This window comes from Dermochelys coriacea, chromosome 10 (assembly GCF_009764565.3).
Source record: "Dermochelys coriacea isolate rDerCor1 chromosome 10, rDerCor1.pri.v4, whole genome shotgun sequence".
Lineage (NCBI taxonomy): Eukaryota > Metazoa > Chordata > Testudines > Dermochelyidae > Dermochelys > Dermochelys coriacea.
This window is the reverse complement of record NC_050077.1, coordinates 22,185,094-22,197,974: the sequence shown is the minus strand read 5'-3', so window position 1 is coordinate 22,197,974 and position 12,881 is coordinate 22,185,094. Positions and strand designations below refer to the sequence as shown.

The 12,881-nt window shown below is 35.7% G+C and overlaps 1 protein-coding gene across 13 annotated transcripts in view; it reads right to left on the bottom strand.

The window, feature by feature from the left end:
* MRTFB (myocardin related transcription factor B) overlaps window positions 1-12,881 on the bottom strand; it is a 225,753-nt gene that overhangs the window by 91,137 nt on the left and 121,735 nt on the right. For 3 of the 13 annotated variants that reach the window (XM_038417942.2, XM_043493355.1, XM_038417943.2), the window contains exon 1: window positions 3,508-3,885. The exons of 8 other annotated variants lie outside the window; for them this stretch is intronic. In XM_038417942.2, the coding sequence (XP_038273870.1) occupies window positions 3,508-3,628 (121 nt within the window). In that variant the 5' untranslated portion in view covers window positions 3,629-3,885. Of the gene's footprint in view, window positions 1-3,507; window positions 3,957-12,881 lie in introns of those variants that run through there. 2 more of the 13 variants (XR_006274579.1, XM_038417941.2) reach the window with 2 other exon arrangements.

Sequence of the window (12,881 nt, the reverse complement as noted above, 5' to 3'; positions counted from 1 at the left end):
TTTAAATGTGGATAATACTATTTTCCCTTTCTTCTACCTCTTCTCTCTTGTCTATTTAGATCGTAAATTCTTCAGGGCAAGAATTCTCTCTTATTTCTGAGTATGCATATTGGATCCCTGATCTCAGCTGAGCCCTGTAGGTACTACTGTAACATAAATATGCTATTCTACAAGAGAAGACTCTAGGATCAAATTTGCAAAAGCACTTAAGTCATTTAGAAACTTAAATCCCATTGACTTATAATGGGACTTAAGCTTCTAAGTGACTTAGGCAGGTCTGACATTTTTGAAAAAGTTGTTGAAATACAATTATATGATTAGATATTACCATAAAATTACACGAACAGTTTAAAAAGATTTTTTGTTTGTTAATACAGTAAAGATTTCTAACCAAATCTACATGTAGAATTTAGATCTTGAATTCTTTTCACTGAAAATGGACGGAAAGCAAAGTAGTCCTGCCTGAGGTTGTTTACAGGAAAGTAGGGTAGTTAGGATTTCCTCCCTCTGATCTGCAACAGGAAGTTATGAAATGTACCTTGTACCTTCTAAACTCCTAATGCCCTATATTTTATATTTTATAATTTTAAATTAGTGTGGGTTTCATTTTCATTGTAATTTTTAACACTCAGCAACAGAAACATTTTTTCTCTGATAAAGGATAATTAATCAAAATGGGAGAAGTTTACAATATTCTTGATTGGTGGGAAATTACCTTTACTGTGTAGGGATTTTAAAATTCAACGTACTTAAGCAAATCACATTAGGACCTTCAAATGGTTATCATCATCTAGAATTACAATAAGACATCTAACCAATACTGGATTGCCAGCAGAATTCTAATTTCTTCATTCTTGAGTTTTCCTGTGAGAATCGTCATGGCTCTCACCATTAGTGAATACCATCTGTAAAATCCCCCATCCAAAAGGATTTCAAGGTAAGGGATGGTGGAAGTAGCCAAATCTTTATTTTAGTAAGAGAGTAATCATTAATATTTCAAATAATCTTACTTAAGAAAATACTGTTCTACCAAATATAGTTCAAATAAATGATTTACAGTGTCACATAAAAAATAATATAGAACTATATATCTGAACTGCATAAATTAGTATAGCCCTTAAAATGTTCTGGTGACATTATAAATTACAACAACAAAGCTGATCCTTTTTGTATGTATCACTAAAACATCAAGGCAGATTTGCATTGTAGTATACATGGCATCCTAAACCAGATTAATAAAACAGAAATTTCCCTCATTGTTCAGTAATGAATGTCAAAGCATGAAATAAATGTGATAAATTATTATTTCTTTACTATACTTATTTACCCTTCAAAGTGCAATTCATTTTAAAATTCAAGCTGCCAAGTGGCAAAAATTTGTCGGGGGAAGGAAGGCAAATACACAAGGATGCTGAAAAAATTCAGAAAAAGAAAGGGAAAGAAGTTGGGGAAACCTCAATTTTCAACCATATATTTAAATAAACCAAATAATTTAATCCCCAAGACATACATAAATTTAAGCTATTGCAAGATTCAATACTTGTAGTTTGTCACCACTCTGATGGAATTACAACCTTGTAATGTACAGCTGGAGTACATCATTCTATATACTATGTGCAATTCTAGTGTAGTTGGTTTTAAGATATATAATAAAGAATGTTAATTACATGGTTATTTATTAACCCACCTCACTCTTCTGCTTATTTGTTCTTTCACTACTTTCTCTCCTTCTTATCCTTCCCTTTATTTCCTCATGTTATAGCTCTCTTTTCTTCCCCATCTTTTCTGTTACAATACATATTTTTTCCCTACCCTTCTTCAAGTTCCTCTGCCTTTTCTCCTTTATTCCTATTTCCCCACTGCAAGTTTTGATTACTTTAATTGAGTTCAGAGTTGCAAGAAGCTTGTAATTGTGATGATACTCATTATGGCAAGAAAATTCAGTGTAAGCTGTCTTTTTTATTACTGCATTGATATTGGCTGTCCTCTACAGTAGACATTAAGCACTTCTTTCTATCTTGGAGTTCTTCCACATGTTAAAGAAAAGTAATCTGTCTTTAAAAGCAACAAATAATATATGTTTTCTCCTTGGCCATATCTAGAGCTGGTTGAAAAGTTTCAATCTTTTTGTTTAAGAAAAACTGGCAAGAATGTTCTGATCTGGTCTAGTAATAACTGCAATGCAATTTTCCCTTCTTAAAATTTACCAATATATTTTAGATCCTTATGCTTACATTATTTCAATTCAGAAGGCATAGTTTCCTGAGGGAACAAAATTCCAGTTCTATCTCACAGGAACCAAGGAGAGTGCTCTAGCTCAACTACAGATCATCCAGAGAGCCCAGTGGTATGAAGAAGGCCAATGCAGGAAGACACATAGAGGGAGAAGGAATTTTGTCTACTAAAAGAGATGGCTTTTTGGCTGCCTGGGTAGGGTAAATGTTGTTGGAGTCTTGATTGCAAAGGACTACAAGTTGTGCTGAGGATGCCAGCATCAGAAATTGAGGAGCTGTGCTCTAGGCAGTGGAGTTCTATCAGACTCTTCTTCCTCCTTCCGTATGATCCAGTTATCTCCAAGTGCATCAGGGAACTGGGCACCAGCAGTCTCCTGGCAAAATTTCTGCTACAGCCCAATGAATGATACTAATAAAACTACTCAAGATACATATGAGGTGGCAATTATAATAGTTGTCAGTACTGAAAGATAACACTATATGCCTCAGCAGATTGCTGGAATGTTACAAGCTAGGTTTCAGAGTAGCAGCCGTGTTAGTCTGTATTCGCAAAAAGAAAAGGAGTACTTTGTGGCACCTTGGAGACTAACAAATTTATTTGAGCATAAGCTTTCATGCATCTGATGAAGTGAGCTGTAGCTCACGAAAGCTTATGCTCAAATACATTTGTTTGTCTCTAAGGTGCCACAAGTACTCCTTTTCTTGTTACAAGCTAATTCATGTTAATGTTGATTTGCCAATTAACTGCACAGTGTGCAGAACAATGCAAGCTTAGATTCACAATATGTAGCTGAAAAACAAATTTAAAACAAACAATTATAAAACAGGAAAAAAAGCAAACTGTGTAAGTATGCAGCAGTAAGGAGAAAGCAACAGCATCCTTTGCTAAAAATGAGGAAGAAACACATCATTGTTTAAAAATCCTTAGCTCTATTCTCTTTAGTTAAAAGCAATTCGTGAAATCCTTTCAGGGCACATTTCAACATGTGCCATGAACTGAACAAATGCATTTGAGTATCACTCTGAAATGATCACTTTCTACTAAATTTCCTTTAGAACTTAATTACTGTTTAACCATTAGCATTTAATTGAGAGCTACTTAATAAAATAAATAATAATGAACCTGGCCTTTTAAATGATCTGAAAAGGGAGCAGAGTATTTGCATGCATGCAAAAAAAAAATTACATAGAGAATTTTAGAGCAGGCACTTACAGACTGAATCTACTGTCGCATGTCTGCATTTTTTTGCCCCCCAAACAGCAGGTAACTGACCTTCCTTGAGACTTTTCTGGCTGTTCACCTCAAGACATTCCTTTTCTTTCAATGTCTCAATATCTCCAGTAGGTAAAATCTCTGGAAAGCCCTGTTGCTGCTTCTTGGAGCTATCGATCATGATGAGACTCCTTTGAATGGCAACATCCAACACAGGAAAAAGACCGATTTGCTACCCAGCAGTACACTGTTTGAATACTCTGCTCCCCGGTTCCTTTTCACAATAATTGAGCAATTATCTCTTTAAGCATATGAAAGCAGCCATTGCCCTTTACTTCCCAGACTGACCTACAAATACACTCAATCTGCTTGAAGCCCTTAACTCTCTTCCAGACAGGGAAACAGAGCTTCTGAAGCAAAACTCCCAAATCCCACCCCCTTTCCCAGACAACCACTCTCCTTTCCCTTTTAGCTATCCTGGCTTCCTCCGTACTTTTATGTTTCAGTATGCAGCTTGATCATCAGAATCATCTGACAAACACTGAGTCAAGTAGTTAAAAATAAATCCAGCAGTTGCTGAAGGAGCTGCCTTTGCTGATATCTAAGACAAATAGTTGCTGTGGTCTCTCTTTCTAAATTGCTGGAGGCTGTGGATATGCTTTATGTTGGCCTGACAGGCAGATTCATTGCTCATTAAGTTTAATCAATAAACAAACAGCTGTCTAAAAAGTAGATTATGTAAAGAATAAAGAAGGTCCTATTTTGCAGAAGCATATTTACTCAGCATAGCTGCAAATCTTAAGAACAAGTAAGGAACAATCTGAAAACAACTGATTCCTGTGATACTGTTCACACTACAAAATGTACATATACTACCTTTGATACACACTGATCTTACTCCCTGTAATAAATTTTTAAAACTGCAAATTTCTATTTTTTCCTTTTGCACTACACTCAGGAGGCAGTAACTTTTACTCTTGTTTCCAGCAGCCAGTCCGGAGCATTTCCTTCTACACAGTCTTTCTGATTTCCCATTCTCACCAGCATGAACCTTTTAATCTTTTATATTAGTCACCAACATACCTTTTCAGTATCAACTAGGAGGTTGGAGTAGTTTTTCTTCAGGCCCCCTGGAATGCTTTGGCATCATTAGGACTTGATTTTTGTGCTAATGGCAAACTTATTCTGCTACAAATGTGAGTAATTCCTATGATATTTTTCAGTAATGATGTATGTTCTCAGTTTACTGTTGGCTGCAAAATTCCACTGAACTGCAATCCTCTTGTGTGCATATGTTTTAATACAGTGTATATCCTTAAATGTGTAGATGACCAGCCTAAACAAAGTTATATTTTACAGCTGTAATTTTCAATACAAGGCTAAAGGACAAACATTTATTTAAAAAAAAAATATGGTCAGGATCACTTAAATTTTAAGTGGCTTAGTCAAAAGACCTTGCAATATTTTCTAAACATACCTTTAATTCTATAAACAACTTTTGCCTGTCACATAACAAAAGAGTGTACAATTAAAAGTGTACATGTATGTTAATAAATCAGGTTAAGATTTTGTCATGGTTATTTTTAGTAAAAGTCATGGTCAGGTCATGGGCAATAAATAAAAATTCACAGAAGCCCACGACCTGTCTGTAACTTTTACTAAAAATAACCGGTGGTAGGAAACAGGAGGGGCGGCTAACTGCCTAGGGGGATCAAAGCCCGAGCCCCACAGGGAAGGGTGGGGGCTGACAACTCCAGCCCCTTCCACAGTGGCTGCAGTGGGGGCTGTAGCTGAAGAAGTCTCGGAGGTTCATTAAAATCACGGAATCCATGACTGCCGTGACCAAATCATATCCTTATTCATAAACTAGAGTGTTTTGATCTATGCGCTAATGTGAGCACAAAATACTTTCCCTGTATCTTTGGTGACTCCATTCTGTGCATGAAAAATGAATATTCAAGTACAATGTTCAAACAGGAATCTAAAATTCCCTTTACTAAGTGTACCAATCACGTAAATTGGTCTTATGTAAATATTTTTATATATCTGTAATATTCTTCTATCTTACCACATGTTCAAAAGAAATTTTTTTGATTATTAACCGCTCTGCTGAGAAAATTTTCCATTTATGTAATATAATTTTGGGCAACCTTTTCAAGTGGGTACCCCTCCTTTTCAGTGGACACAATTTGCAACTGCAATTAAACTATGGGTGAAAATATGAATATTGGCACCTCTAACTACCCAACTGCAGGCACAAGCTGTATATTTAAGTAGTCTGAATTGTGCCAACAATTCATTCTAGTGTAATTTACTGTATTTTAGTGTATTTTACAGGCACAATTCCCATCCTCATCAAGGGAGGCTAGCACTTCAGCTCTTTGAAAAACTATGTCTTTATGTATTTCTTTTCCCTCATTCTTTAATATTAAGGATGTCTGAAAATTTGGTCTTTTAAGGATTTATTAATTTCTGATGGGTAATACCCTACTGAAAGCCACAGTTCTCTGTTTGCAGCACCACAACCAACTTTTGAAATGATTTTAATGTAATGATTAGAGAATTAACTTTATGTGTCAAATAAGGAGGATGAGTTAACCAGTCTGTTTTCACAGGAAAATAAAATACAGAAAATATATAACACATCACATTTAATTTTAAATAGAATAGTATAGCCTGCCAAGTTTTTCAAAAATATTTAAGAATCTTTTAAACATTTTACTGTTTACTATATCTAGAAGTATTTAAAAATTATTTGGTATGCAAGGCATCTTGAAGTATTGGCAATTCTCTTTGGCTCTAACCGTGCAAGCACAAGTATAATTTTTCTCACAAGTAGGCCCATTGATTTCAAAGCTTTGCAAACGTGTATTTTCAGAAACTGGCCTAATATGAACATTTTGAGTTTTAAAGTTACAGAAGAAAAGGTTACTTTTTCTTAATTTTGTTTTTCAAATCTTCTTATGCTAAGCCAAAAGAATGGACATCATCCACTTTTCTTCTCCTCTCATCACAATACGAAAATGAGATAATTGGACCTCCTGAATACTAAGATACAGGTAAGGCAAATATGAATGTCTTCTTAATGCTAAAGGTGTGAAGCCTTTTCCATTCTCTTTACTAACTACAGGATGCAAAGAGGGTAAGGAGATTTCCTAACTAAGGTGAAAATTTGAAATGATCTTAGATTTAAAATGTGGAATAGTTTTAATGAGCAGTTTGTATTGGAGGTAAATTAACTAAAGCTACATGCCTAGGAGTGCTGTAATTCTCCCTGCTCTCTTAGCTGATCAAATGGCCATCTTTTGCATCAAAGCATCTTTTCTAACAAGCTCAGAGAATTGTATTCAGGCCCAGGTTCATCTTCCAGTGAGACAGAGGGTACCTCATTCTGAAGTGCTGTTAGCTACTCTAAAAAAAACAAACAAAAACCTCAATATGTGGGGTGAGATCTCACAGACTCTAAAGTACGTCTAACGATGGAGCACTTCAATCTGAAATCACAAGAATAGTCCACAATTGGGCAGCACAATGATTTCACTTTTCTTTCTTTAGAAAAGAGTTGAAGACTTCTCCACATACTATAACGAACATATGATGTAGATTTTTTTTAATGGAAATTGAAAAGAACAGTAATCACCTTGCCTTTTCAGGAAAACCCATGCAGCAGCAATGCTGCAAGACACAGGGGAGTGCAGACTCCTGACCTAAAAGATCTTTTTGGAGAGTAAGCCAAAATAGGGAAGCTATTGACATGGCCAGGACTTCATGATGAGTGCGCCTGGCACAATTTGGATGACTAGCAAAGTCCTTTCCCTTCACTATCTTCTTCAGTATTCTTCCTTAAATAGGTAGCAGATGGAAAATAAAGATCAAGTCAGAATTTCATACATAAGAGGATATAAACGTGTAGGGACTTCAGGACTCCTGAAAAACATTATTACCATGGCATTTTGACAGTCGGAAACCCTATTAACCAACCACCAGTCTGAAGAAGAATGGGCCATCTTGGTGACAGAATTAATTCTTTACATTTTTAAGGATCAGAAAATATAATTAGCCCATATAGGATAAGCACAGAAAAGAACGTCACTAGCTATTTCAGAGACAAAAGGCATCAAAATTATGTGCATTATAATAGTTTCAAGATGGTTCTACCCTCTAAAAATCTGATGTTTGCAAACTGCTTGCAATATATGATACCTGTCAATTATCTTAAATGACATTTTGCTTAAATCCATAATATATAAGATCAGATTCATTTGTGCTGTAATGCATCTGATTTCATACTGATTTTAACTGCAAAAAAAAAAAACTTACTATGCAAGAACTCCTTCATAAATCAACTCAATTTTCCCATTGCCTTAGTCCAAACACTTATTACGTGTGAGAAAAATTATACTGCTGAGAAGCTGGGCACAGCCAAAGAAGGACTTCCAGGCAAATAGAATACAAACATTGCTCAAAAGACCTATATGAAAATTTGGCAAGGTCAATATATTCGTACACAGTTACAGATATACCAGACTATTATTTTACAGATTCTTTGTTGCAATAAAATAGAAAGCAAATTATTAGTTAAACTGAGTTGATAATGGAATAACAGAAGATACAAACAAAAAAGATTTAGAGGGAAATGATGATTTTTGTATGTTAAAAAAGTGGGATTTTTAAAATACTATTTTGATCCTGAAACAATTCCAAAATGATTCAGAGAACAGACTCAAATCAAATACAAACATGATTAACAAGACAGTCTACAATGAAAAATACTAGCAGGTGATCACTTGAACTTCATATGTCACAGAAAAGAAGACATTAGCACTAGGAACACAGAGAGGTGGGAGCAAATAATAAAGGAATCCTGAAGACTGCATGTAGATCTGTGAAAACTGGAATGAAGATGACAGCAGAGGAGATAAAGTAGAATAGAGAGAGGAGGATACGAGGAAGGAACAAGATAAGAAAGCCTGTATTACTGGGAAGACTGCAATCAGATGTTCCTCTCTACTGTTATCTTTATCTTACACTGAGTGCAAAGTTTGGAAATATGACAGTTTATACATCAATACTTTCATTTGCCAGTTGTATCTTTTAACATATATTGCTATATTAAAGTGACAAATATTTTAATAGTTATATTCTCTTGGAGAACACTGTTCCAATACTGTATGCGTATTTTTAACTGCATGTCACTGACAAGAATTTTTAAAGGCATTTTTGTGGGTGCCACAAAAATAATGCACAAACTGCCTATATTTGCCATTGGCAGTTGTAATTAACTACTTCCAGAATTATATACATTTCTGCAGACCCCTTCACAGAAAATAATGCACAAACATAGATCTTAGAAGTACAGTGAGACTAATACCCTGCAAGCATTAAAAGACAGCTAAGACATAAAATAGTTTTCTAATATTATTTTTCCAATTTTAGAAATGCTGTAGTTGCCACAGGGATGTTATACGACAATAAGTACATGGAAAGGTAGGAAGTCCATGAAAAAACCTTTTCTGTTATGATGCGGGTAAAAGATTGATAATGCCGCATTAGGTAATTTGGGCATTCTAATGCAAGGAATAGTTTTTCCAGCTATACAGAAAGGACAGGAGACACTTGATATGGATTTAATCAGGCCAAAAACTTTATTATTAGATGTCTGGGACTACTCGGCAGATAAAAGTGTACAGTGCAGGTAACCTCTGTTTATTCTGGAGCGGGCTTCCACCAGCTCCCCCTCTTTTTCCATCCAGGTCCCTCCAGCATATCCGTTGCTGGAACCTTAGCATCCATGCCACACCACGCCACGCCACGCCACGCCACGCCCTCCCCCCATAGGAGGGGTAAGGTGGGCTATAAGAAAGAGGGGTTGGTTCCTTGCCGTTCCAAACATAGGATCCCCAAACCCCACGCCTTTCCATTCCTTTAACCAGCACCTCCTTTTAAAGTTTATCAGACCATTTATCCGGTCACTGGATGCCCTCCCTATTAAGTACCTGCACTGGACATCCGCCCCACACTCACCAAATAAGTTGTGACATATAGCCTACCACACCTTTGTGTTCACCATAAATAGGGGTTCCCTAACACGCGCTGTGCAGGAGGCGAAAAAACCCCCACTCCACCGAAGCTAATATGGTGGTGAGGGAAAAAATTCCGTCCCAGCCCCCGTAAAAAGGAGCAACTAGCACAATGCCCACAGCAGGTTCAAACCCACCTGATAATCACAACTCAAGGGGAGGGAGGTTGGGTGTTGCCTTGCTTGCTGCATGGAGAAAGGGGTTTCCAATACCACAGCTTTCACCTTTAAAGTCTTCCGCCCCTACATTCCAAGGGGTGAGTCAGTGCAGCGAAGCTGACCAACACCACCTTTTTGCAGCAGTTTTTGACCTTGTTCTCCTCTGCTCCCCCCCCCCCCGACCACGATAAAGCACTACTGTCTTCCTCCAGCAAGCCTGGACAACAGTCCGCCTGCTTTCAATGCAGGGCGATCATTCTCTTGAATTCCTACTATGAGCTGAAGGTCATACCGCGTATCATGAAAAATAATCTTCCCAAGTTCTTCAATAAAGTCTTTGTTAACCTATAACCTTGAACATGAGGTAACACTTACCTAACTGAAGGCAGGCTCAGTATTTTGATTAATTGAGTGACCCACCAAGAAAATAGAAGTTTACCATTTTTGGCGATAATATTCCAACAAGTAAGCCTTTCCTGGATGGTACTTCAGGAATGAAATCACCAAAAATAACAGCTTTGAGTAACTTAGAAGTCTACAAGGAAAATCAAGTATTTTGAGGGAAGTCATGGGTGTTTGGGTGAATGTCCCACTATCACCCTAGTAGACTAAAACAATAGCTAAGCACTGTAGTGTATGAAATATACACATTTCTGAAAGCTATTATTACCATGTGTAAATCAGATAAATTAAGCAAAATTAATTAAATTAGGAGATTATTAAATAGATTCCCAAGGATTCAGAGGCAAGAACTTCACAAATAAGAATAATTAAAACACTGCCAGTTAAGATAACATACTCAAATGTTAAAATTCATCTGCTAAATCAACACAACTCAACTAGATGGAAAGTTGTTTTTGAATCATTAAACAGGAAAACAGATCATACTACTAATTTTAAAAGCTGCATTTGGAACTGTTACACTGCATGTGCTGCTGTATTAAGTAATACTGGGAGGAAGAGAGAAGGAATTAATCTTATTAAGGTTCACAAGCTATTCTTTCCTTAAATGTCCACAAATGGTTTCAGGAAGTGTCAGTTAGGGATGTTAAATGTTAGCACGATGTTGCAAAGTTCTTCTAATTATTTCAGCTACTAGACCTTAGGCTGTTTGCCAGTTTTGCTGACAATAGTAATATTTTAACATTTACTGTACTTCTCCTTCCCCATAAACCATCATATTTTACTCAGTTATACACACAGTTTGTTGTAACAACAGATGTCACAGCACATACATTTTTTAAAAGGTTTGTCAATCTTTAATACTTATGAGATGACAATTCTGTCTTCAAATAGTTCCGGTTAAAGTGATATGCATAAAACATTCACAAAAGAGGAATATTTTCAAACTGAGCATGAATGCAAAAGCTAAATGAAATAGCAGTTAACACTCATTCCAATAGCATCAGTGCTGCATATTGTTTTGGAATGATTTCCTTTAAATCTCTGAGTTTTCAAATTCTTCATTTCCCAGATATACCCATGCTAGATGGATACAATTTGAAGATCAGGCATGTCCTAAAATTTTTTTTACACTCTCCATTATAATCTATAAATCAGTATTTCAAATAAATTATTATGTATACTGTCATTAGCAGCGTGTGCACACACATGCACATACAGAAACCCCAAACACAATAAGAAGCAACCATTAAATAAAAAAGGCTTTGTTATTCAATACATGCTTCTGAACAACATTCAATGCAGCTGTATCATGATATTTTCTTAGGCACCTTCAGAGTTTATAACACTTCTTAACATGCAAAAGACTAAAGAAGATTCCCACCACAACTTAAAAATGCCATGTTGGCATTTTATGATTTCCATTATACTTGAATAATATCTTTCTTCAAAGGCCATAGTTTTGACAGATAAAATGGCAACATGTACAGTTAGTTTGATTAATTTCATTTTTTTTAAAAGACCTCCCGTCAAAGGAAAAATTGCTTAGCCAAGATAAAGTCATGGATGAGGAGTTTTCTGACAATTCCACTGACTTCCATTTTGGAGACTATGGCATTTTATTTTGTTACATCTGTCTCTTTCCAAATTTATAAGAAAGAGCAATTTTTAATTTTTTTTTTCAAAATGAAATCATGCTATGTATATTGTGCATTGGAAGCATGTTTTCATTAGGTTACAACATGGTATTATGGAGGCACAGGTAACACTTGAAATAAAAATAACTTTTTTGTACACAGAAGTCTCTGAACATATTGTCTCTGTAGCTCTCCAATGTAGGAGTCGCATATCAGGTCTGCCTTGCTAGACATGGTGTAATACTCCTACAGTGGGGATCTGCTGATGCAGTTCCATTAACAAGACTATTTGACTTACCTACATCCTGCTGTAAAGTAGCATTAGTAGGATGCTAGTTACTGCTTTGCTCTTCAACTACTTTTACTTTAATTATAGCTCTGCTTTAACCGTTATGCAGTAAAACATAACCCGGGAAGCTATGTTATGAAAGCATATAGACCAAATGCAAACAAAAAAAGACTATTATACAATATTTGAAATGCTTTCTTTTCAGTTTATAAGGTCTCTTCATCCTTTAATTTACAAACTTTAAAGCTGATATCTTAACTTTGAAAGAGCTAAGCAAGAGCGTAAGAGTTTGGGTCTGCATTTGATGTATGGACATTTTAAATATCAGTAGCTTTTCAGGAGATATTATAATATGCACTACATACACTTCTAAAAACTAACTTTATTCTGTTGTTGGGACGTAATAAAACTACTTTTCCCCCCTCCACACTACAATAATAAAAACAGTGCACACACACTGTATGTAATAAACACATGTACACTATTTTCTTTACTATATATTCCTTCTATAAACTAACTTTCATCAGCTACACAACTATACCACCGCAGTCAACAAGTGACTGTGTATAATACAGAGATCTGATCTTGTGAACATAATGCATATGAATAGGCCCAATGATTTCAGTGGGACTACACAAGTAAGTAATATTCTTCACATGCTTAAGGGTTACCAAGATTAGTTCTAGTGCTCTTATAGGAGCTATGTGAATTCTGCGAAACAAACAATCCTCGAAAGAGATTACAGATTTTTCTACATCAACAGATTATAAAAACTGAAGAGTTAACTCATGCATTTTACCTAGTCCTGTCTTCAAGAACCTCTTTTCCTAACTACTCTCTAGAAATTAAAATTTATTTAAAATAATTC